Raw genomic sequence first — 27328 nt, forward strand, 5'->3', positions numbered from 1 at the left:
GGAGGAACTCAGAAGTAGCTTGCCTCAGTTATTTTAGATCAGAATCAAAATATTTCATTAAAAATGCAGAAAATACGGAGTAGGATTTCTAATACAACAGAAAAGCAGATCCTCCTCTGCATTCTTAGTTCTAGGTTTCAGGATTTAACACTGTAATCACTCACATCCATTTAAATTTCCATTGCATCCTTAAAAATCTTAGCATATACCAATTACCGGCCTGATGGAAAAATAAAAGTTGAGGTACGGTCATTAAAAAAACAATAATATTCTCTGTAAGTGAGTGTATATGGAGGTTTTAAGCAATACTCAATAAAAATGTCAAGCTGCTTTTGGAGGAGAAGCAGGGCTACAAACCAAGACAACATACGCTAGTCTTACTAGTAGCAATGCACCTGCTTAGAAGCAGATGGATTGGTATCTACCTCTGTGGTAGGCAACCAGAAGTCTCTTGAAACAATTTTGGACATAAGCACACTCCATTTCAAAAGTGTTCTAAGTCCTAGATGGTTTGGGATCTTGTTCTTGCCATCCATATATTGGTAGTTTTCTGCACATGAAAATTTCTAGCTTGAGGTAGAAAAATGCCCAATGATGAACAGAAATGTGATTTCTGCAAGAAGTATTTGCATTCAACAGAAATGTTCTAGAATTGATCATAATTTAGAACCAAAGAGGTTTCCTGATGTTTATAAGTCAATTCTGTAATTCAAAAAGTGAGTTTAGCAGTAACAGAGAAAGGAAGGAAGAAAATGGCAGAATTGCAGTGGACCTTATCACAAAAACACTTGCAGTGGACATTATCACAAAACCGCTTCCATAATCCTGACATTATTTGGGAGCTGTGATTTAGGTTCACCATAAAACTACTTGAAATCTTTCCTCCCTCTTCTTTTAACTGAATGTTGTTCCAAAAGCCACAAGAATCTTGATTGTCACAAAAGCTTTGAATGATTCCTATTTTGGTGGACATGATGGGTGTAGGAAGTTTGCTAACTAAGGAATTCTAGGTTTCCCTTTCATTTTTCCTGGTAAAGAAAGTAAAAATCACACATCACAGACGTCTATCACTCATTACAGTCAATTATAAGCAGGTTTACCTGACCAACTTAGCAAACAGACCCCCAAAGAAGAAGAATAGGGGGAGGGCAGGCTCCTTCAAGCAGATATATGTAAAGAAGAGAGAACAATCTATTGAGAAAGAGGGAAATGAAGACATAGATAGAAACAGTTTATCGAGGGCAAAACAAGCGGTTAGTTTTACATTCTCTAAAAGATGCAACATGTAAGTCAGAGTCGAATATCTGAAGGCAGATTCTGCCCCGCTTTTCAGCTTTTGTGATTAAATACAGGAAACACAATTACTTGTTTTTACATTAGTGTCCTCAAGGACACTATCTCCATGTAGCTACCAGTAAATACTGACATTACAGACAACGCTGTAAATTTCAAGCTCCTCTTTGGGACAAAGAGGGGCATGAATTAAAAAAAACATCTGTCAAGCTCCACGTTTCAGAAAAGTCGAGTGGACAGGCAGAAAAATGCTACACAAGGATATGGGAAGAAATGGATTTTTTTACTAAAATCCCAAAGTTGAACTATTAAAACCATGAGTGATGCCCTGCCATTATCCAATATGGACACCTACAGATACAGTTCCTCATCCCGCCCCTTCCCTACAATTAGCTGTTTCTGCTCCTTCCCACATCCATACTGCTGCTTACCACATGCCCAGCTCATTACAGAGCATCTTCTGCTCTGATTCTCACTGAAGTAAGGGTTGTGCTAAAGGGCCTTCATTAGAAATGACGTTTAGGCTCTCAAAAGATTAAAGTATTTCAGTTGTGTTTAAAAATATCCTTGAAAGATTTTTACAGGGCAAGGGCCAAAGCGAAAGTGTTTCATGCAGATCTATGGCTGGTAATTTCTAAATTAATGACAGGCCTCTCACAGGTGTTAAATTAACATCCTTCTCTACTAGATAAGTGCTTCTTTGAGCAGTGTCTTTTATAAGCACCCCTAAGGTTTAAAGAGAGGACTGCCTTGTTTCATCCCTGCTTTTCTGGCTACCCAGGAGTCAGCAGCCAGAGGGCCTCTGTGAGCTTCCAAGAGAGGGCATGCAGCAAGGTTCCTCCAAAGACCATCAGATAGTTGAGGAAAAAACACCACAACCTTTGGCCCAGAAGACAAACCACTTTCTGAAGAGATGGTTGTTGCAGGTTTACTTACAGAAGGTTTTGGAGTAGGTGATTTGTTGCTCTCTGGGGTCTTGGTTAACCACTCATTGATACGACTGGAGACACCAACCTTCAGTCCAGCAGTTTCCTGCAAAATAATAAAATCTAATCAGAAGACTTTCAGAATAGCTTTTGCTGTGTTTTCTGTGGTTTAGATTTTAAAACAAAGCTAAGCCTGAGTTTAATATGGTGGTCCTCACCGAGACTACGGTGAGCTAAGAGTCATCCTGTGTGGTCTGAATTGTCATATTGACCCTATGGTCATATTGTCCCTGTGAACTACAGAGCACTACTATCCTCTAGTTTTCAATAATGACAAAAGTGGGCTGACAAAATAATTTACACTTTTGTGCTAACCCAGAAATAACCATTGGTCTTGCTGTTTCATAACCCCAAATTCCAAGGAGAAAAAATCTTTAGCCTAAAAGAAGAGACACTAGTCTAAGTTTATATTTTTGTTTTGTTAAATGATTTTTTTCCAACAAAGCACGCGATAGAGCTAAGTGGCTTGAAATTTAAACCATTAAAATAAATCTTTAAAATGTTAGGACATTTGTTTGTTCAAATCAGATTACTGAAATTTCATGTCTGTCTGTAATAACACCCTTCAATCCATAGCTAAGTTTTTTGGCTATGATAAATGCTCACTAACTCACATCAATTTATAGACAGGAAATGCTGCCTTAAGGATTTACATAGAAAAGATGAAAATCCCACAAATAGTTCCATGCATTATCTATAAAATGTCATTATTATCATGCTTATTTGATCCTCCTCTGCCTCGCAAAAGAATCTTTCCCAACGCAAAGAATTTCTTTGTACTCTGCTTGAACTACCCAGCTATATTTGTCTAAGATATCTGATGTGGCTCTGGAATGTCTCATAACTTAGCTCAGTATGTCACTAAATTCTTCTGCTATATTCAATTTTGCAGCTTTACAATTTTGTGGGTTTTTGAGGACCTTAAGATCCATTGGGATATTCTTCACCAGTGATGTCAACAGGAGCAGCTGGCCTTACTCATAAGAACATGAATGGCAAGGTCAGGTCCACAATATAATTTTTATAATCAGTATGTAAAACTAAGCACTTACCTTATTTGGTGTTCCTGTCCCAGAAGGTGATGAAAAAACATTCCCTTTCTCCCACATGCTCTTGATATTACGGACACCTTCAGCCGGAACAGGAAGGTCAGAGGCTGCTGGCTTAGCTGGTCTTGCAGCCTTTGTGCCCTGCAGAAGAATAAAGGCCAGTTGGTGTTTGGCATCAACAGCTGGAGTTGCAGGGGAGTTTGACTCTGGGGCAATGACGGTGAATGCAACAACTGTAAATTGTTCTAGCGATGATCTCTTGTGAAGATCAAGAGATGCCACCAAAGGCTCTCTTCGTTTACATTTGTAGTTGCATCCTTGACATGACTGGATATGAAAAACTACTGTAATCACTTTGATTTTTATATTTGTTACATTTCTAAAGCTCACAAACCCCATAGCTTTACACTCAACTGCTCCAAGGCTTTCACTTCTCCTCTTTCAAGTTCCAGCACCTACATCCTGAAAGCATGGCTCTTTCAAGGGCAGAGCTAAGGAATACCTTGCATGGAGGCAGGGGAGAAAGGCTGCGCCTCTGTTAATTGATCTGTAATTGCTAAAGTTGCCTTTAAGTTAAAGGAAAATAAAGTCCAACAAATTAATACCTCAAGGGAGTACCATGCTTAAACTCTATTTGTGATTAAAAAAAAATGAGAAAAAAATCCAGCCAGGAATGAAGAAGTGCTAGAAATTAATCTCAGCTATCGAGATAATACCCTTTTCCATACTATTCTAGTCCCTGTTCTTACTAACTCAGTCCAGTTGGCCTGGTATATTAACCAGTAGCTTTCACATTGCCTGAACTCACTGATTTATAAAGACAGCTAAAAAGCCCAAAACAAAATGAGAAAAATGAAACACCTATATCTTCTTGGACTATGGATAGAAAAAGTCCTCAATTCTGCCTTCAAGGCACATTGTTAGACACTACCTGTCAAAATCACGTGGGCTTAAATTCTGCATTTTATTTTTTATTCTGTTTTTCCTTTGTCACTACTTAACTTCCTTAAGTTCATTATAGTATCTTTCTTTGCCAAGGAACTTCACTCTGAAGTGGCAGCTAGCAACATAGGCCCGGTTCCTTTATCTCCTAAACAAGCTGGTAAGTCAACTTTGCTCAGCGTGACTGTCATGATTCTCTGCTGATAGTACTCTCATCAGCAAACAAGACGGTAGAACTGTTACTCAAGAGATGCTGAGTCCTTCAAGAGCTATTCCAAGATTACAAAGCCGACAGAGTAAATTGTAGTATATGAGGGAAGACACAAATCTGTATGTTGGTTGTAGGTGTGCCCTGAGCATTTTATTCTTGAAGTCACGTTAAAAAAAAGTGCGTGAACAAAAATCCTTGCAATTCTTGAACATTGAAACATACGCTTACTAAAGTCCCAAATGCCATCAGTAACTAGAGCCATCATGACCTGGAATCAACTTACCTCAATTGCACTAGTGTATTGCTCAAGTCTACTGTCAATCTTTGAGACAACTGCTGTCGTGTGGGTGGGTTTCATGCCACTGCAGGAAGAAGAAAAAAGAGAGAAAGAAATTATTTTTCTGTCCAACTAAACACCACTGTTTTGACTGAACCTATTGTTTTATTGCTTTACCTCTTCTGAGCGGATTTGTTCAAAAATTCTGCTCTCTCCTCTATCTGAAAAAAAAACAAACAGAGAAACAAGAGCTGTAAGTGTAAACTTAATAAAAAGGCAACCTGAAAGAGGTGTGTTACAACAGAAATCACTACAGACACACACACAGGTTTTATATTTAGGAGCCTGTTATGCTACAGATTCATAAGAGTGGATATATTTTCTGCATTAATATTTACATCCTGCATATAACTTCCGTGTCTCATTTGTAAGAAGAGGGTAAACCACCAATACAGAAAGAAGAAAAGGGAAGAAGCTGATCTTGTGAAAAGGTTGATATACACAAAATCAATGTCAAATTTCCTCATATCTCCCACGTAAGAGTAAGTATGTAACTCTTGAGGCAGACAGCAAATTTAGTAATGTTTTTCTGAGTTGAGACATGAGGCTAGGCCAGGCTTGGAGCTCAGCCATGTATCCTATTTCATGCATGTTTTTGCAGGACACTTAGAATTTAATTTGAGCTCCAAAAAGCCAGTCAGACTGTACTCTGTTCATGTTCAGCAGGGTCATTGCTGAATCAATATCCACCAGCTGTTATTATACTAACTGGTAGCTTACATTTCATCATTATTTTCTAGTCTGTGTGTAGGAAAATACTGTAATATTTCTGAATAAAGTTTTAAAACATTTCACGATGGAGGGGAGTCTATTTACATTCTGAGTAAAAAAAAATCTTTAATCAGCTCCCTCATGTATCTTCCACATTGCATTGTTCCAATTCTGGTCCCAGGTTCTACAGTTTCGCTTTGCTTAAGAGTAACATATACACAAGCAACTCCAGGGGATAGAAATGAGTATTAATCAGCTTGGCTGGATTCCTGGGGATTCCCCGGTCTCAGTATGGGTTGACCATTTTCAAGTTATTTTAACAGTGACTGCTGTGGCATTCATGCCTTTCCAATAAGGCAATGGCAGTCATTCCTTTAAATGGTTCTCCTCAGTGCCTTTAGCATGCAGGCTGTACCAGAATACTAAATCCCATAGCAATCCCATCGAAGGGCATGCATGTTTTATGTCTTAAGCCCATGCAAACAAAAACTCAGGCGGTTCACTTCAGAGCGGAATTTGTCAAACAGGCTCCTTAGAGGAGCTCTAGCTAGCATCAATACAGTTCAAAGGCATCTCTAAAGCTCAAAAAATAGATACACAATTTACAGAGTAATTTACATTAACAGTTTTAGTTGCTAATATATGATCTGAATTCACTCCTGAATAGAAAAACAGGCTTTCTTAGGTGTGTACCAACAGTTCCAACTCACTGCTGTCACCAGGTGGCAGCAACACACCAGGCAGGAGCTGAAGAGCCAGCACATCCACATGGGTCCTGAGCTGCGGCTCTTCTTCTGTCAGCCTTAACAGGTTACAACTTACTTTCACCGAGAGTAAATACAGTCAGCATCGCCATAAAACCAGCAAGTAAATTATTTGATTAAAAGTGACTAAACAGATCTATGATAGTAATTTGCCACCTCTCCTCAATTATGGTCCAGCAGGAAAAGTTTCCCACAAGGCTGAATTCTGGGTCATAACCAGCAATGCATCAAAAATGATGGTTGCACTGAGAAGAGACGCTGGTTTCTCTCATGCTCTGAATGAACAGGTAATTCTTCGACTGCATCAGTGAAACCCTGGCTGGTAGCAAGCATGAATATGGGCTACCTCAAAGAACCAGGGCTAATAATTCATTTACAGCATCGTCTGGTTTGGATGAACTGAATTTCTACTTCAAAGCTTACAATAGGAACAAATCTTAAAAGATGCTAACAGTAGACTCTTTATAGTCTTCCTGTTTTCAGAAAGCAGAGATGTTTCTGCACAGCAGGAAAAGCTGCCTTCAGTAGACACTGGGGTAAGAGCAGAAAAGGCTGAGAGGAAGAGGGACACGTATTCTTGAGGCTGTAATAAAAAGACACGGGGTCATTCTTTATCCACTGGAAACTGCGGTTCTCAGAACACCTGCTGTGGTATCAGGAATAAGTTGGGGATTATTCAGAACAGAAGGGTGAGAAAGTAAATCAGAATATAAGTCAAATGACAAAGCAGAGTTAGGAAGCGACCCTTGGAGAGGAACATGGCCCCATCCCCAAGCAAGCACATGCTTTGTGTGGACTGATAACACATTTCCTGCATATTTATATGAGAGTTTGGTCTAGAGCATCTTCCTCAAAACATACTATGTATGAAACACAAGCATGCATTTAATGCACTTAGAAAAAAACCTGTATACACACATATATTCAACATAAAAGTCAAACATATTTAAACTGCACAGCAACATCTAAAGGTCATTTAGCCACCACACACCACACAAACTCCATGCAAAATATTTTAAATGCTTGGCACATACAGTAAACAGTATTACAAAATAGATCTGTAAGAGAAACAGTAAAAATAAGGTAGTTAGCAGAAAACGCAAGATATTTCCTCAATTTGAGAAGAGAAAATAAGAATATTTTTGCTGCATTCATTTTAACAGGATCTTGTTAAACAGCCTCGACTACTTTCTGTCACCATGGAATACTTCCCAAAGCCTCTGATACAGAACACACACGTACTCTGAAAAGTCAACCTGCCAGACTCTAATTAAATTACAACCAGAGAGAAAGAACACAGGATCTCAGGCTGCATCTCGGCCACCTAACCTCGCTTGCTTGAAAGTTAAGCATTTAGCCAAAATTACTCATTTTGGTTCCCTCTGTAGTCACTGAAGAGGTAGAGGAGCTCACCTCACCCTAGGAATGGGGGGATTGCTTATCCAGTGAGGGTGGCTTTCACTCCCTTTATTACCTACCAAAGAAACTTAGATTAGACAACAAAATGCTTACAGGGGCACCTACCCTTCTTGCAACGTAAGATGAAAGTTAACCAGTGGACCCAAATCAAAACCACACAGAGACTCACCCATGACTAAGGCCTTACTGAAAAGGGTCAGCACATAAAAGTGGCAAGGAATAAACTAAGCAAGAAGTTGTACAGTGATATATGCACGCATTTATCCACATTTAATACTATATAGATATGTTTTGATATATGTCGTTGGTTAAATTTCATCTTAATGTGTTTTGTCTGCTGGTTGTGCAAGAAATATCCTGCATATTAAAAATGCAGTTACGGTGTGAGTGTCAAAGTGCACTGTCTTTCATTGGTACATTCTCCCAGAACAGAACAGAAAGAGAATGGTAAAAGAATGAGTTAATGCACAATTTGAGCCAATGAGTTCAGAAACAAAAAACATCTAGAAATTCCCAGTATAAGTTGTTTCATACAAAAATACCAAAATATTCTTAGGAATTTTAAACTGTGTATTAGCTATTATATGACAGAAAGTGTCACAAACCAATATGTAGAAAAATTCCTCTCAAAAAGTGGGCAAGGAAGAAGGGAAATAAGAAATGCATGCAGAAAACAAAATCCCTGTATTATAATTTTGCTTCATATGCAATAGATGGAAGAACCTAGTAGAAATTCATTTTGGATGGAAGTGTCTGAGAGTAAAGTGGTTTCTCCTTATTCTCACTGAGCAGTTCACATGGTTTTTTTGCTTCATTAAGCATAGTTAGGCTTTTTCCTCCTGTCAGCAGCATCTGTGCAGAGGGTACCAACTTACTCCAGTTTACCTACTCAACTAGAGTGCTGCCGTCAGCATCAAAGACTGGAGAAAAACAAATGTCACAAATCCTTTCTTACCACTCTATCTTTCCTGTGCTGCAAAAGTAGCTCATCTAGGAAGAACTGATTGTGTGGAGTCTAATTATTTCCAGTCACTGCTCCAGCTGTGAGGTATTGAGAGTATTAATGAGATAAGACTAGACAGGCCTTTAAGGACAGAAAAAAAAAAATCTCTGGCCCTGAAGAGTCTTATCTTCTGGCTTAGCTGTCAGTATGGCCTTGCAGAGAGTGAGGCCTGTCACATCAGCCAGTTTCCAGGGAGTCTTCTTCTGCAAAGACTGGCGATATCCCAGGCTCTGAGACACCTGCCATTGCCTCATCCCCACAATGCCTAACACCATTTGCATTTCTGTAGTGATAGAGCTCTTAATATTGAAATATCCTGTTCTCTCCTAATTAAACTAGAGAATAGTTATACAAGGAGTCAGTAACACTCCTTCCCTTAGCAAACACGAGGAATGAACTTGTCTAAAAAGGAAAATGGACAAAGAATATGCAGGAAATCTCATTCTTCTACTGCAACATCATTTCTGTGAACTAAACTAGGGAAAGCATGAGCTACAGCAGGATGGGAGCGCAGCAGAGGTTGCTTCAGTCTTTGTCCTTATTAAAAAAAACAAAAAACAAAAAAAAAACCAAAAACCCAAGCAAGATCACAGAGGCTGAACAGATGCTTGGTACTGCTGGTGCTGCCCACAGAGCACTAGCCCTAAGAAATCCAAGCTGCTTCTGTCCCTGTGCTAGCCATGAACTTGCTTTGCATTTACCATGCATGCTTCCTCTTCACTGTCCCCTCAGAAAGGACCAAGCCCTACTGCTGTGACTGGGAGGACTCTATGTTGCCAAAGTAGTTCTTCTGAAGTAGTGCTTCAGGTTTCAGTGAAATACTGTATTCAACAGTTAAAGCAATAAGAATTGATAATACCGTGTAAGGCTGTGATTCATAAAAGGCCAGAAGAGATAATCACAGTACTTGTTTCTAAACATAAGCATATATGTATATTATGTCTATATTTGTGAACATACATTTATATACGTTCATCCATGAACCATGTAATACCTGGCGATGAGTTATATCCCTTGGTCTCTCCATTCTGTGTCCGCCTGTCACACTAGCCCATACCCTGCCTAGCGGATATATACAGCGTCTGTTTAATGGTAATAGGTCACACTCCTTTCAGTTTATCTCCCTTCTTTCCATCGTTCTTGTAGTTCACTTGGTAAACAGCATGCCCTTTCCTCCTCTAAGTCACTCCCAGGAACTTCTTTTTCTTCTCCAAAACTTATCAAATTGAGAAGGACAAGGAAGAAGAAAAAGATGCCAGTTTATGCTCTAGGAGAAGCCAGAATGTGCACATGTATCATACAGTATCTTAATAGCGAGTCTCCCTTTCTTCAGTATTAATTCCACCCACCCACAATTGTGCATTTAGGGTTCTCACATGACTCATGATATGTTTAACCAGAGGATACATCCATCAAGGAAAAAAATATGTGCCAGATGATTTACAAGTTAAAAGATAACTTGGGCAGTGCATAACAGGTGATGAGAAAGCTACGCATCAAGCAGGTTAGACTAGCCTGAAAAGTCTGCCCAAACGAAAGATAACAAAACACACTGTCTTCTGAAAACTGGAGTTTGACACTGAAATTTGACATAAGGTTATTAAAATGAGATTATTCTCCCCTCAGCTAAAGACCAAGTAAATCCAAGAAACAGTTTAGGATGTGAAGTTCAACAGTGTTACATACCTACTCTGGCCACGGACAGACAATGGACAAGAATATGTACAGTATCACAAATTTTTCAGAAAGAGAAACAGAGAAAGAGAAAATATGTGTACAGAGTTGCATATATCAGTTATTGTAACAAACAACTTTTACCTAACAAGCCATAAAAGCCAGCAGCAATTATCCTGAATAAAAAATTGGGCCTTGGATGATTAATGATGTATGAAAAATTCCAGCTTTCCTTTGAGAGAACACTTAGTAGAATGGTGCAGCATCAATCCAAAAGTCCTCCGAGGCCTCCTGCCAATTACAGTGTTTTTTCCACACTCTCCCTAAAATTATGATCTGTATCTTTCTATTACATATTTTCAAGTATAATTTCCTCTCTTCTGACTCATCTGTGATCTAAAGCTCTGAATGTATGTCATAAATAGCATCTCAATACACAGAAAGAAGGAAAAGAAGCCCTTCCAGAAGGGCTGGGAAGAAGCTCTGCATTTATAGTGTCTATTATTGACATGGTCCTTTGCAACTGAAAAGGCAAAAGCAGGTTTACCTAAAAAGAGGAAGTCATGAAGTTTCGCTGTCTTAGTTTACAGCTCTGTATATTCTGTACTTGTATTTCAGGTTCAGATTATCTAAGAAGTCAAAAGCAAGTCCAGTCAAAAGCATTTGTACACTGTATTTGCTAGAACTAGACCCAAAGCAGAATAAGGTTGGAGCTCCAGATTCGTTCTAAGTACAGGTCTCCATGAGTGGAAATATAATTTTGACCACATGCAGTTTGTCAATCAACAAAGAGTTCTTAATCCCGTGGAGTTCCACTTAATGGTCCAATGATCTCTTATCTGATAACCTCCTGCCTGGATTTTTTTTCTCCTAGTGTCCACTAAGGGGCATTTTGGATTCTTAAGTGACTAGTGACACAAAATGAGAAAAGGAAAAGATAGTTCAAAACAATTAATACATCTGCAGTTTGAGCTTGAGCTGAGAAAGCAACTGGACTGAATACCAAAACAAAATTCCCAATGATTTCAGTGAGGCTCGGATTCCTCTTCCATGCTGAAAGGCCTTTTAATTGATTTATCTGACTTCCAATATAATATAGGTCACAGAAGACCACACAGAAATTCCTGCAGCAACAGAAAGTATTTTTGGTGTTATATAATAAAATGAAAACTAGTCTTGTACTTGCAGATGTTACTTTTAGGTGGATTAGACATAAACTAGAACACCTGTATGGGGCAGTTTAAACTAGTGATAAATATGCCAAATATGTTTAAAGACAAAGTAATCTGGAAGAAAGTAATTGTGGATGTGGAAGGAAAGAGAACATTTGTGATCTCTATCTGCACCTGTTCATAAAGCACTCCTATAATAAATTAGCATTGAAATCACAGTAAAACAGCTCTAAGTTTTCAAAATAAGTTTTGCTTGAAAGTGAAGATTCTTTTTGGACATTTTTCATCCACAAGAACAGGTAACTCCTGATCTAGACTCTATTTCTAGAAAGGGTCTCTAATCACCCTAATTCAATTATCTCAATGAATGATGTCTTTCAGCTAAAGGTTTCAGGCTAAGGTCCATTTCAGAGCATTGTCCCAGGTCTGCTTTCAAGTATTCCCACACTGCTTTGGTGCTTGGCTGTTGCTTTGGACAGTCCCTACTACTTTTTCTGTCCTGTATAGATGCAGTGAGAAGGTTACCTTGAGAGATGAACCTTTAGGACTGAAACATTTAAATGGCTTCTTATCTTCAGATACACCATCTTCTGGCATCTTTTGACGTTTCTCAGCAGCTTCAGCCCTTCTCCTTTCAATTTCTTCCTTCATCCTCCTCTTCTCCTCCTTTAAAAAAAATATGAATGGTCACTTATTCTTCAGGAAACTACATCACCATTACTGGGCTTTGCAGTCCTGCAAACATTTACCAAAGTTTCTAAGAACAGATTTTTATGCCAGTCAAAAAAGCGAAGTGATCTATCTGAAATCTAGCAACTTATTGCTGCTAATTCATCACAGTCTTAAGGAGGCAGGGAAGACAGCTAATCTGTCCCGCTTTAGTGTCTCCTCACAGTGAAGTCACCAGATTTATTGCCATATAGTGCCATCTAAAAAGAGAAAAACCCACAGTTATAAAAATACTCAGATTTAGTTTCTCTGTATCCTCTTGTATCAACTTTATACTGTTCTTCTGTCCACCTACTCTGGTGTTTGTTGTGCTAAGGCTAATACTTTACAAGGAAAAAATCAAAAGGTTCCCAAAAAAGTGAAGATTAAATGTTTACAGTTTTCCCTCCAAAGGGATAACATGAGTTTTTGCTTCATGATCTGCAAGTCAGACCAGAAGTCCTTGATGCAAAACCATTGTGAGTGCTAGTCAGCACAGTCTGACCAGATACTGTGCAATCTCAGCATCTATTGATTTCTACTGCAAACAGCTTGCTATATTAAAGCAATTGGCATTCAGCTGCCACACACTATTATTGTTCATTTACCATTTGTTTTCCAAACAATTAAGATTCCTAAATGATGCACCAGAGATTTAGAAATCCTATTTATAGAGTCTCTTGGGAGATGAAGTACAAGCAAACAAATGTGCTTGGGTACTCAATATTTAAATAGACAAGAATATCTTCTTAATAAGATCTAGGCCATCTTAACTCTATACAACATTAGAATTCTGGCTGATCTGCAGCAGATGGACTTCTGACATGTGCTTTGTGATCCAATTTGTGTAATGTCAAAAAGACACTCTGAATAAATAAAGAACTCTGTAGGCATTTTGCATCTGCAAGAAAATAAGAAGAACTTTCACAGATGAAATCCTGACTCATGAAGACACATTTGAGCCATGACTTTCCTGAGGCTAGAACTGTGATTTTTTTCTTTCTGCTCTAGACGACTGCATGTTTTACCTTAGGTCCTCACTAGTGCATCTATATGAGGTGGTCACTTGTGGTTAACTTGCAGTTAAATCTGAAGGTTAGAAAACAGGGTGATTTTAGTTGTATAGTTGAGCGGTAGTATAGATGAAGTCAAGGTCTCTTGCAACGGACCGTCTCCTGACAGACATTAAGAAACAGTGATGCCCAGAAAATCACACAACCCAGAGGGCCCAGAAAAGGGGGTTTGAAGCACAGTCACAGCAGCAATTCCTCACATAGCAACAACAGAACCAAGAATGAGAAGCACACTTTGGTCTGTATGTTTGCATTTGGTCTTGCTTTCCTTGCTGCGTGCTGCTTCATCACCTATGAGCCAGTGTCCCATGGCCTTTTTGTTAAATGCAGAGCCATTGACCTCTTGCCACACCAACTTTTTTGCCCAACAGTGTCTGGGCAGACACTGCTGTGAAGAGTTATCAACCAATACAAGGTAAATGGAAGTAAAGCAGTAATAACAAGGAAAGAAAAACAGAGTCAAATACATCATATTTTACACTTACCTCCTCTCTGGCTTTTCTCTCAGCCTCCTCCTGCTTCTTCTTCTGCTCCTCTTCCTCCAGGATTTTCCGGCGCTCCTCCCGCCTTTTCTTCAGTTCGTCCAGCTCTGCCGCTGCCTCCTGCTGCTTCTCCTTCAGCTTCTCAAAATCCTCATTCTCACCTCGGCGACGACGCTGATCTTCTAGCCGTTTTACAGCCTCAACCTGAGACCCCAGCTTCGCCACCTCAGCATTTGCAGTCCCTTTCAAATTGGAGCGTCTGTGAAAGAAATTAAAGGGAAGGTAATGCACCATGGGTTTTTCCTTCCTGGCCAGAGCTACTCGCTGCCATATGCTAACCAGTAACTTGAGAGCTTGGCATTCAAAGATATTGCTTTATAAGACCTTTTGCAAACTATGACAAGCTCAAAACGTTTTCATCAGGAGTTAGTATGCTGGGATACTACAAGAAGAACCTTTCCCATTTGCTGCCTATAGGGAAGAGTCTCTCGTGTGATTCTTGTGCACAGTAGCTGCATCACCATGCCTGAGAACTCAGGCCACCTCCATTTTTAAAATAATTCAGTAACTGAGCTTGAAATATTTAACACCTCACGTAATTTCAGCAAGAGGTATTGTATCTCATCAGCATCTTTTTGGTATACAGTAAACTGTTAATAGTTTCACACTTCTGCTCTGCAGTTTGTGTACAGAGGAAACACTTCCAAAAGTATACTTTATACAGAAAACAAAGCAATGCAAAGCCATAACTAAATCCTCTCTAATGATTTTAAATGAGATAAATTTACATATAAAAAACTCAGAGCAAAAATATTGTGCTATGCTCTCTGTAATAATAGGTGCAACAATCTTTTGCTTTCAAAGGCAAGAGTTTTCTATAAACCTGCTAGAAAAGATAAACATCTCTGGGAGCAAATTACTTGATTTGCGTAAAACAGAAGGAGATCAGAGGGGAAAAGAATATTACAGCTTCAACAGTGTTTTAAAAACCTAAAAATGTTACTATCTCATCTATGACACCTCTTTCTTCAACTTTCCTAGCCTGCAAGAACAGAAAGGTTTATCAGATCTTTGCTGACATTTGACAGGGAAAAGATGACTTTTTATTAAGGAACTGGAAATTATTTATTAGTGGCAACTTTCCACAGGGGAAAATCAGTGGTTTTCCAAACAGCTGTAGTACATGAGATGAGAAGAAAGAATAAAAAAACCCAACCAACCAAACAAAAAAACCAAAAACAAACCTGAAATAATTTGCATAAGTGAAGTAAGTGAAGTATGTATTTTCAATGGAGTCAGATAGCATCATCTAGTTAAGCAATTACCACACCAGTGTTCAGACAAATGCCTGCCTCCTAAGTGCATTTAATATTACTGCTGACAAGGAGATAAGTACCTAAGAGCTATTCACAGATACAGAAAGAAAATATACTTACAGTTTTTAAAATAAAAACCTTCCTGCGCTGTTCTAGTGGTGTTTAAAAAAAGATGGATATTACTGACTTCATTAATTCAACCAAAGTGTTGCAGAGTATAATGCCACAAGACAATACAAACTAAGTGTTCCAACAGTGACGATAACTATTAGAGACAACAACACGAAGAATAAATAATGTATAAATTTGCAGTCTGGTGAATCACGGACAGTCCTGCAAAGGTGCTCTTCATTCAGACAGATGCCTTATCTAGGTGGAGTTTTCCATTTAAAACAGGTTGTAGGACCAGAACTGAATTAGCTGTGGTTTCAATATCACAATAGAATCTACTAACATGGAGTCCTTTTGATGAAAGTCAGTTCTAGCATGGCATGCATGATTTAGGAACTACATCATTAAAAATCATATGGCAAACCAGCATAACAGAACTGATGCTGCTGTGTGAATTTGGCTGCTGTACTTCATCTGTGCAAGTTCAAAACTAAAGTAGTAAGCCCTGGCACTTACTTTGCAATGTGTTTACTTCATTTTAGACAGTCTTTTCTATGCAACCGTGGAACATCACAAAGCAAAGCTAAAGAAAAAAAAAGTCCTGGAGGTCTATAAATGCGTACATTCTAATGCTTCATTTTCAAACCTAGAGTTAAAAGTATATAATATGTATTTCCCTAATATCACCTTATCCTAATGCTCTTCTGCTCTAGGCCCTGTTCCTGAATGTGTTTTTTCAGTGGAATCACTTAAACTATGGCAGCAGAACTGCAAGATCACCCTCTGCCATAAATGTCAAGTTAATGTAAGTGGTCATGAATAAGGGTTTCCATCAGGTAGTGATGACTAATTAAAGAAAAGAACTATCTTTTTTTTTTTAAAATGAAAAATACGAATACAATTAATTAAGGCATTGTGAGAAAACACTGGAAACTTTATTTGAAATTTCATTTAACCCATTCAAAATCAAGGTGAGGACCAGTTCTTGTGGTGTGAGGTATGATTTTGGGTGTCTGTCTGAAATACCTCTGATTCAGTCTGCAGAAGTACTGAGAACTCAATATGTTCCACAATAAGGCACTAGGTATTTGTAAGGATCGAGTGCATCTATCCTGCAGAGGCCATGAGAAATCACTGGCCGTTTTAAGGCTTTCCTGCTTCATTGCAAGGTTGTAACCTCTATAGCAAACATTCCAGGAACCTCACTAATGTTGTTTTGTTTGGGTTTTTTTGCCTCTTAGTCTCTGAAGTGTGAGTTGCCATCCCATCCACACCTGCAGCCTTTGGCTCAAGGAAGATGCAAGAGGTCACTTCTGATAGACATAATGATATCCCTGGCAAGGACAAATACTAGCCCTCAGAACTGAGAGAGCAAAGTTAACTGGAAGATTCTCTTAAATTATATCCATTTTACTTTATCTCTGTATAGAAGAAAGTTTAGTCCTCGATTACTTCACTGCAGATAGTCTCAATGAAATTTGCAGCTACTCTCAGCTTTCAATGTGTAAAAGCCAAAGGTAGAATCCAGTGTTCAGAAATTTGTTTGGAGGCCTCGTGTTACTGTTTTGTTCTCCTTACGAAGAAGGACATTTAAAGTTTCTGGCATATTTTATTCTCATGCCACTTACAGGACTTCCCCTACTGTTTCCACATAATCAAAAATAGCAAACAATAAACTGGAAGTAAATCTCCTTTATTTTCCACCACCTTCGAAATTGCTCTGTTTTTTTAACAGATTCTGGGAAACGCTCTTCCCTGCTGTCGACACTGAGAAATTAGAATCGAGATGCTAGATGGAAGAAGAGTTTCATAAGCTCCTCTTTGGTGCTAAGAAATTAAATTGGCCAACAGATTTCAGACAAGGAGGAAAAGGAAACAAATGGTTTGTTGGAGGCAAAACTGTCAGAACAATGTCAAAAAACACGTTACATCATATTCAGGCCTTTTGCAGTCCTGTATGAGAACAGAGAAGAAGGCAGGTAGGAGGGGAGATGAGAAGGGGAAGCTATGAAATGGAGTTTTATTCTTTTTTTTTATCTTACTAATTGACATAGATGAACAAGACAGGACAGAGGTAAGATTTCTATTTAGTCTCCACTACTCTATTTCTCAGTCCTCACCACTGAAAGTTACATGCTTTCTAACTAGGATCTGATATGTCGTGTAAAAAGAAGAAAGATAGTTCCAAATAAAGCCCAAAAATGTATGGGATACTCATTAGAAAATAAGCTAAGAGCCTCAATTCATACCTAACAAACCAATGAACACTAGAGCATCTGCTGATGTTGCTAAAACTAGTCCTCTACTCAGCTATTAAACAGATTTCTTTTGACATTTGGGAAATATCAGAATTAAAAACAGAAGAAGAAAAAAGAGTGGAAACTCAAATCTACATGTTGCCACTAAGGCCTGTCTCCCACAGGAAGTAAAGCAAATGAAAACACAACAAAAATATTTTTAGAAAACCATTCTCATGTTATTGATGACGTGACCCAAATCATGGAGCAGGACAGTTCTGAGCAAGGCCGATTTCCTGCTATTCCATCTACATCTCTGTCTGTCTTTTGGCCTTAGGTCAGTGTGACTCCAGGGACTTTTGAACTGCAGTTTATTTTGAGAAAGTTTGTTTTTCCCGGAAGAATCATGAGGGGAATGCTGAGATACAAGAGCAAATACCATCTGCCATGCACCAATTTCTCAAAGTGACTGGAGAGTTTAACCTTTTTTTTGCCTGTGTCAATGTAAAAGAGGAAAAGAGATGAAAAAAAGAAGGAAAAAAATATTTCTGACCTCTTCATTCCTGTTTTTTTTTGCTGAAAGGAAAAACAACTGCTCTGCTTCATGTATTCCATTCTTTTAGCAAGCAGAAACCTTTTTTAATACATTTTTCACAGACACTTTTTGCCTTCATTTAATTTCCTAATACGGCCATAAGGCAAATATTTACTTGAAAAGAAAATTAAAAATCAAACTGTTATAGAGTTTATAAAAAAGACAAAAAATAGAACATTTTGGCTAGGAGAGGTTTTCCCCTAACTGAAAGATCATTTTCATAGAGATGCCCCTAATTTCAAGGTTAGCCTTGAAATCAAGAGATAAGCTCTTTCAAGAACTACCAACTGGATTGTGCTCCTTACTGATATGCAGAGTCTGATTAAAAGCAGGTGGGTAATTGGAAATAGCTTTCTTCAGTAAAGGTAGAGATCTGACTTGAAAAATTAGACAACACACGATCTGGGCTGTTGTCATTATTAGTCTCTGTATAAATACTAGAAATAAATGTCCTTCAAGGAAGTAAAGCCCCAGCAGAGCCAAATAAAGCCACTTGTCTCTACTGAGGGAGGAAGGCTGTTCACATCTGCTTTCTGTACTTTATTACTAAAAAAATGTGGGGACAGTTCTCTAGAAAAATAGGTCAACAGCCTTAATTTACACCTACAACTCAATGAACACTAGAACTTCTGCTGATACTGCCAGTCTAAGTCTTCTACTCAGCTGCTACAGAGACCCAGAAATGGCCCCTGCTCTGCTGTAATGTAAGCAAACCCAATGTTTACTTGAAACTTACCCAACAGCATTCTCAGTAGATTTAAGTTTGGGGGCAGTGAGTTCACGTTCTCCGTTCTGTGCCTTTTGTTCAGGTAGTCCCTTCTTACGATCCCAGATACTTTTCATTTCCTCTTTGGGTGATTTTCCTTTATCCTTGTCATCTTTTACCTGCTCAGGAGATGTCATAAATCACGGAGCAAAAACAAGAAATGGAAAAAAAAAAAAACAAACCAGGAGTCAAAATGAGGCATTCTAAACACCAGCTGAGGAATGCAGATTTTTTTGGTATTAATGATTAACTAAGCAACTGTCTTCAAAATGTTTATGTGCTTCATGGCAGAAGTAGTCTGTGAAGCTCTAAACTGTGAACAATCACCACTTTGCTGTCCTATCTGAATCCGAGATAAAAACATCTTGAAAAAAATTATCCATCTTGTGTGAAAGTTTGCTATGACCATGGGACTATACTACAATACCGCTTCTTTCTGCAACTGTACCCCACTGAGGCACTCTAACCCTCTTCCCTCCTGCTGCAGCATCATTCACCTGTTGCCTGTTATTCTGGATTGCAAACTCTGTGGGACTAGGCTTGTTAATACATCCTTGGTAGAAGGTTTATGGCATTGGAGCAATAAAAATAACATATAAACTTCACTGATTGTCAAGATTGGTCAACAAAGTTCACACTCTTTCCAGTGTCATAACAGGAGGATATTTCAGTATTGTAATAAGAATGGTCAAAACATAAATTTATCCTTATATCTAACTAAAACTTACTCTAAGAAAAAGCACAATCCTACCAGAGAGGCTACTTATGGATGGCGTTATCAGACATGAATATTTAGTCCTGCAAGGAAGCAAATGTTCTCTCCAGAAATACAAGAGCAAAAATTTTCTCTGTCCTAAAAAAGCTTTGTCTTATATTTCTTTAAATAAAGTATATTTAGTGCATGTATTTCACTCTCTGGTATTCCTTCAGAGTTATAAGCTTGAAGTATTTACCAATATCACAGATGCCTGTATCTTAAGTAATGGCTATATACTGATAAGAGAAGGATGATATGGGTTGATTTAAGTTCTTAGGTAGAATAATTCCCACTCTGTTAGTTACACTACCAGACAAATAAAGTTTCAACAGCAGCAGATGAAACATTGACCTCCAAAATATTTTTTTTCCTAAATCTACCGTACTAGAGGAAGAATATAACTGGCAAGCAAGAAATACCTTCTGTGAAAAATTCGTATGAAGGTCTTCAGAAAAGAAAATACTGTCTCTTGGAAGCCTGTTGCCAACCCATTTGCTAACTAGAACTTCTGTAACAGTCCTGTCTTCAACACAACTGCTTTTATGGAGTTCCAAGCTGCACTTCAAAATAAAAAACTAATACACACGCACAAATAAAATCAAATTTCTACCCTGGCTCATCAGAGAAGAACTTCAGGAGATCTAATATCTTTACTGATAAAAGATGAATTCAGAGTCTTCAAAGTTAGGATCACCCTAAGGTCTTGAATTAAGCTACTGAGTGAAGTTGTAAAGTCAGCCTCTGACTTTACCTAAAGCCAATTTTCTTGCTCACAGAAACTGATACAATGGACAATGACAAGGTAGCACACACTCCATAAGAGAGTACTGGGTAGTTAAACTATTTGACCAAATCTGCCACTGGCGAGAGATATTGGATGCAGCCCACAGAGGCATTTGAGCTGTTCTGAGAGCAAGACTTTCTCCACCCTTTTCTGCCAACAGACTTTAGCCACAACCTGGCAGAATCACCCTGATGGGCAAGAAGGCAGTTCAGTTTCCATGACCATGCATTCTTTAGGCATGATGGCGTAACAGCTGGCAAACAAGGCCATTATTACTAGCAGCCTCAAGGAATGGTTCTCTGTTTTCTAGGAGCTCGGCTGAGACAACCAGGACTATTCACTGAGCCTAATGAATGCCATCAGAAAGTTACATATTTTTGGTGCTCCAAAATCTAGGCAGGATTTTAGCTAGTGATTGTGTCACAGAAGAAATCTCTGCTGTCTGTTAGAAATCTCCTAAGCCTTCAGTCCCAGTAAGGGTGATGCTGAAAGCAGTGAAGTTGATTTTGTAAGATTTCATATGCCAGGATATCTGTGTTGGGATTTTGAGAGCATAGGATTTCCTTTGCTGAGATTTTCATCAAGGCTGTTCTAAGTCTCATTAAAAAGCAAATACTTCCAGCTGCCTGATGTATTGAAGTCCTCTAAGGAGGGCCATATCTCTTACATCTTAACTGAAATTACTGAGAAAACTAATATTAAAACAATACAGTTTTAAAATTAGTGGGTTAGGAAATAACATTTCAGAAGCCGGTAGGGTTTATGGTAATGTGTCTGCATTTGAGAAAACCATTAATACAGCTTGGCCTTTATTTGAAAAGATGATAAAACAAGATATTACAGAAATATTTCACAGCTTTTTGGCCCAATCCTTCTCCTATTAATTTTAATGCCAAAACAGAGATTGATCAACACAGAAGGAGAAATTTTATGTCCCACTACAAATACAAAAGTATTTTCCCTTGCCTCAGTCATTTACTAAATTGTAGGCTAATGCAGGTTTTGCTGAATTCAGTAAAAAAGATAATTGGAATCAGTGTAGAGTAGACAGGTGGTACTATCTGGTCTTCACCATCAAGTCAAGCTAGAAAATGATGAAAAGCATGTTTAGGTAATTTCCTTCTTTATTTATTTATATTTTAATCTTTCTTTAGACTGCTTGCTTCCCCACCCCGTGGGGGTGTTATGCTAATATCTGAAAGTTGAGATTTCTAAATCTAGAGTTTGAACACCTTCACACCTTAGTGAATCAGCTTTTGAGGTTGGGGCCATTTGGCAAATTTGATTTCTTACGTGGGCTTAATTAGTTCATGACTTTAAAGTTGTGGGTATCTGGGTCTAAAGCTTCCATTTAGAGCCAACTGCCATACCCAAATACCATGAGAAAAGCAATTGTTGCGGCAGTCTAGCCAAACTGGAAGCAGGAAATACCAGAAGTCTCACATCATGAGAAAGCTAGTTCTTATGAACTTTCCAGGCCACTTTTGAGAACCAAAAATTTTGAGGCAGTTCAGAAAAGGAGACAGATTTTTCTAGCTAATTTGATCAAATCCTGAACATTGAGGGCCAGATTTTGGTCACAGTAAGAAGGGACGTGTTTGTGTTTGCATTTGCAAAAGCAAAATCTGATTTTGTAGATACACTGTATTACTTCACAATCTTGTTACTGACATACTACCATCCTCTTAACTACATATATGGTTCAGAAATGGGCCTCACTGAGTTTGCATGTCATCGAAGAGGGGGGAGGGGTGGAGATGGGAGCCCCTGATCTTGGCTTGGTTTGGAGTCTGAGATTGTCAATTTTTCTTCACAACCCAAGAAGCAACGACTGAGATTTTCAGAAATGAGTAAAACGTTTTGAATGCTCAGCTTGATATGTGTGCAAAAGATTTACCTTTAAGTGGATGAGTATTCAGCATTCCACTAGGAGTGGGACTCTCTTAAACTGTCTCAGTTTGAACACCCAAAAATAGAAGCACTAAGATCACAAGTCACCTTTAAAAGCCTTACCGATTTCCTGGAATAATCTAGCCCTGCGGCTAGGGTTCAAAATCATAACAAGAGCTCCAGTGATATTTGAGTGAGCTCCACATAAACATAAGCAGGACAAATTGTGTCTCATGTCCCCTCCAAAATCAATATTTGTGGTCAGTTAGAGCCTCCTTTTTACATTTACTTGTAATATTAAAACACTGTATGCAACGATGAATATTACAAGCCAATTCTATCTTATGAAGAACTCTTAATAAAATCCATCTCTTATTTTTTGCTCAGCTTTTTCCTCTGCTTTAGCAATTGAGTTAATTTAGAGTAGAGCTGTTGTTTAGTTTTTCCAGTACACTGTTCTGAAGTAACTCCATTAGGTCTCATTTAACTCTTTCTCTTTCTGGAGTAACTCATTCTAGTATTGCCAATCTCTCTCCCTGTTCATTAGGAATCTTTCTTCTAGCCGAACTGATCACTTTATTTGCCTTTTTGGTTTCAAGTGTACCTTACTCAAAATACGATAACTTGGTAATCAAGCCAGGCAACTGGACATAAAACCTTGTGGCATGATTTGCATTCATCACAGCCCAAGGATGAGCTAAATATCTACATTATGTTTTGAATTAATCTAACAACTAAGGGCCCTGGACTGGACCCTCTACAAACCTCAGTGCTCCCAAGCAGCTGGAAATGCACCAGGCTGACTGTTACTAGATGTCTCTGCTGTGGCTTCTCTTTAAGGCACACAGCCTTGGCTGACCCCAGTTGGGTCCAAATCTCCAAGACCCTGACCAGTCTCAATGTCTGATTAGAATAGGGGTATATTTTGGTGTGTGCTGTACTGAACCAAAAGCATAGTTGCCACAAAACACAGAACATGGATCCCTGTGTCCAGCTATAACCTGAAGATAAATGGTCCCCAGATCTCATTTACTTACCATACAGTAAAACACCATGGCACCAGCTCCTGTGTTTACAGTGGAAATGCAATGCAGTAAATTTTGTAGATTTTCTCTTTAAAACAAAAGAAAAATCTTGGGTATACACAGTTTATATGATGGGATGTAGTTCAGGGGAAAATCATTAGTTAAGGCAGTCAGATGGCCATTATTTTTTTATTATTATTATTATTATAAGAGTAGGTCTCAGTCATAGAGAAAAAGTTCACAGTAAAGTGAGAGGAAACCAGCGAAGGATGATTAGTTGATACAGTCCTGAAAAATTCATCCCTAGGGCGCCAACCATCCTTGCATTAATGACCAAACTGAGTTTCCTGAAATATTTGTCCTAAGACAAACAGGACTTGGTTCTAAAGCCCCAAAAGAACAAAATACTTAAGCATTTACTTCCTTTTAAGCAACTAAGTAGCTTCGTCTGTATTTATTTCATCAGGATTACCCATGTTCTTGAAGTGAAGCATGTGCTTAAGTACTTTGCTGAACAAGCAACTTTCAGCTACAGGCCCCTTATTTATTTTCTTATCTCAAGTTTCCCCGCAACATCTAAATCAATGATTTACAAGTTACCTGATCTTTTTTGGAGGTAGGTTGGAGCTTCTCATCTGGTAACTTTTCCTTTTTAGCTTCCACTTTAACCTCTTTTTCTTCCCCCTTTGGTTTTGGGTTTTTAATAGTTTTTTTTAAAAAAATGAAAACATCACATCTGCTTGCACTTTTGTTTCTCCACTGTGTTCGTGTACCAATACTGTGTGCAGCCACATCTCCATCATACGCTGCTGTGCTCATGTCTCCATGTGCTCCTTTAACCCAATCCAAATGCTCCCATTCCCCCCATCAGGCCTTTCTCCCTTGCATGGCATCATGCTCACACATCCCAGCAGAAAGCTCTCTCTTGTGATGGTGTTTAACACAAACGTTTTCCCACACAGTTTACCAGGTGCTCATGATATTTTGTGCCAAGTTGTGTCTGCCTCTACCTAATGTGCTACTACATTGGGCCAGTTTACAGCAGCTGAGGAAAAAAGGCAGTGAAAAAACATGCAGAAGTCTGAACATGCAAGGATTTCTTTGAACAATGGAGTGAGGTCGGCGTGGAGTGCATTGCATTATTGGTAAGCAGAAGTAAGGAGCTTTATTTTTAAAAAGAGAGAGCAAGAAAGAGAGCATGAGGATTAGTCATTTCAATGCAGGAATAGATCTGTGAGGAAATTCCAATTAAATATTTTTTTTTTCCTTGCATTACATTTCTCACAAACCACAGGTGTCTTATTTTGGTGCAAAATGTTTACTGTACCTGTTTTCTGAGGAAAGCTGCTTGAGGTTTTTCCTCTTGTAATTTCTTCTCTTTTACCTGTTTATCTTCTATTTTCTTTTCTTCCACCTTTTGTGTTTCCTTTAATTTCTCTGCTTCTAGCTTAGCTTTTTCCTCAGCTGCCCTCTTTTCCTCTTCTGCCTTAGCCCTCTCTCTTTCCTCAGCTGCCCTCTTCTCCTCTTCTGCCTTAGCCCTCTCTCTTTCCTCAGCTGCCCTCTTTTCCTCTTCTGCCTTAGCCCTCTCTCTTTCCTCAGCTGCCCTCTTCTCTTCTTCTGCCTTAGCCCTCTCTCTTTCCTCAGCTGCTCTCTTCTCCTCTTCTGCCTTAGCCCTCTCTCTTTCCTCAGCTGCCCTCTTTTCCTCTTCTGCCTTAGCCCTCTCTCTTTCCTCAGCTGCCCTTTTTTCCTCCTCTGCTTTCTGTTTATCCTCAGCTGCCCTCTTTTCTTCCTCTGCTTTTAACCTCTCCTTTTCTTCTGCCTCAAGTTTCTCCCTTTCTTCTGCCTTCTTCCTTTCTTCCTCAGCCTTTTGCTCATCTCTAACTTTCTCTTCAGCTACAGCATCAGTTATACTCTGCTCCCCTTCCAGCACAGCATTTGTATCATTCACCGCTTTGTGTTCGTCAGCATTTATAGCTACATTTTTTGTTTCTACTACCTCTTCTTTATCTGTGGATTTTTCTGCTGTCACATCTACCTGATTTTCCTCTATTGGGACCTCCTTTGGTTTCTCCTCTGGTACATCCTCCTTGTCTTTTCCTTCTTTTTTTTCCTCTTCTTCCCCATCTTGCCTCCAGTTGTTCCTTTGGTATGATTTGGTAACCGTTTCAGTTTCCTCAGCCTCATAGCGTCCTCGGCGTATTTCAGCCTTTTCCTCTTTCCCTGTGGTCTCGTTTTCTTCCACATTATTTACTTCTCTCCTGCTGGGCAGTGACAAGCTCCCATCTGTGATCGTGGGGTCAAATTCCTTTTGACGTTCCAGAGCTTCCTGTAGACGTTTTTGGCGTCTCTCCTCCCGTCTTGCCAGTCTCTCCAACAATGCAGCTTCTTCATCTGTTCCCCTTGTGGTTGTAGTACGCTTGGTTTCCTCTTCTGCCACGCTACATAAAAGTGACAATTCTGCATTAAGAAAAAACCTTTCTAACAATGTATGCACTTAGCTGCTTCTAGGAAAAAAAAGCTTTCTGTAACATCATTTCATGGTTTGAAAACACAACAGGTTGCATACTTCAAAATTTTAGCAGAATGGTTCCAGAGATTAATTTTGGCATATCTGCATGTTTAGGAATGTGGTGTTTCACAATGTCAGAGCCTGGAAAGTTTCACTACTAGGCAAGCTTTAGCAGCCACTGAAGTCCCCAAGAGTCTTACTGACTTCAGTAAGTGCTGGACTGGTCCCTGATGCTTGGAACAGCTGGAATATGGACAATCATGAAAAATTCATCCTCTCTCTCTGCACTTTACAGCAGAATACTTGGAAAACCTTACCTTGCTTTAAGGCCCTTCTCCTCCAGGCAGCTTTCTAGCCAGACTTCTCCTAGTCTGTTGCACTACATAGGGTTGTTGTGCCCCAAGTGCAGGATCCAGCATTTGGCCTTGTTAAACCTCACGCCATTGGTTTCAGCCCAGCGGTCCAGCCTGTCCAAATCCCTTTGCAGAACCTCCCTACCCTCCGGCAGATCCATGCTTCCCCCCAGCTTAGTGTCATCCGCAAACTTGCTGAGGGTGCACTCAATGCCTTCATCCAGGTCATTGATAAAGATATTGAACAGGGCTGGACCCGTACTGAGCCCTGGGGAACCCCACTTGTAACAGGTCTCCAGCTGGAGTTAACTCCATTGACCACCACTCTCTGGGCCTGGCTATCCAGTTTTCAACCCAGGAGAGTGTGTGCCTGTCCAGGCCAGAGGCTGACAGTTTCTGAAGCAGAATGCTGTGAGAAACTGTGTCAAAGGCTTTACTGAAGTCCAAGAAGACTACATCCACAGCCTTTCCCTCATCCAGTAGTCGAGTCACTTTGTCATAGAAGGCGATCAGGTTAGTTTGGGAACTTCTACTGATTATGTGTAAGCCTGATACCAAAATGTTTATTTCTGACCTCTTATATTATATTATGGATACTGGAAATCTGGATATATTATTTGTGAGTATGAGAAACAATAAATGGTGGACAGATTGGAAGGCCAGCTCTGCCCGTTCATCTTCTGATAAGTGGCACCTCACAACATAAGCTTATCTGCCATTTATAGCTCTACAACCTTGACGCTGAGGTCTAGTCCTCACACCCAGTGCCTTGCAGGCATGTTTCAGCTTGAGGTCTAGGTGCCCGCCATGACACCATGGCCCCTGTAAAGAGGACAAACTATGTGGAAGTTTGTGAGGCCAGAGTCAGTTGTGCCTGGGGGAATACGACAAGGGGATGTATTAGAGATATTTCCCTTCATGAGATCCAGCTGAGTTACCCTACAGATGGCCCTAAAGACACCCTGGGAATGGGTCATGAACATAGCCTCAAGCCCAGCTTTAGTGACATTCCCACCCCAATGCGTAGACACAGCCAGTGCCATTCCTCACAGTTAGACTCTCTTCAGAGGAAGGATGGCCAAATCTGGTGCTTAAAATTTAAGTAGCAACACAGTTCTCTTCAAGATACTTCACTACTCTGAACAAAAATTACTGTTAACT

General features: G+C 39.3%; 1 protein-coding gene across 10 annotated transcripts in view; it reads right to left on the reverse strand.

The window, feature by feature from the left end:
* Window positions 1-27328, reverse strand: part of CALD1 (caldesmon 1) — a 191076-nt gene that overhangs the window by 4582 nt on the left and 159166 nt on the right. For 8 of the 10 annotated variants that reach the window (XM_054061704.1, XM_054061686.1, XM_054061724.1 and 5 more), the window contains 9 exons: window positions 24633-25743; window positions 23906-23989; window positions 18820-18968; window positions 13828-14083; window positions 12087-12227; window positions 4936-4979; window positions 4765-4843; window positions 3332-3469; window positions 2230-2325 (listed from right to left, as the gene is read on the reverse strand). In XM_054061704.1, the coding sequence (XP_053917679.1) occupies window positions 2230-2325; window positions 3332-3469; window positions 4765-4843; window positions 4936-4979; window positions 12087-12227; window positions 13828-14083; window positions 18820-18968; window positions 23906-23989; window positions 24633-25743 (2098 nt within the window). The remainder of the gene's footprint in view (window positions 1-2229; window positions 2326-3331; window positions 3470-4764; window positions 4844-4935; window positions 4980-12086; window positions 12228-13827; window positions 14084-18819; window positions 18969-23905; window positions 23990-24632; window positions 25744-27328) is intronic. The other 2 variants (XM_054061770.1, XM_054061759.1) reach the window with 1 other exon arrangement.

This window comes from Cuculus canorus, chromosome 1, assembly GCF_017976375.1.
Source record: "Cuculus canorus isolate bCucCan1 chromosome 1, bCucCan1.pri, whole genome shotgun sequence".
Lineage (NCBI taxonomy): Eukaryota > Metazoa > Chordata > Aves > Cuculiformes > Cuculidae > Cuculus > Cuculus canorus.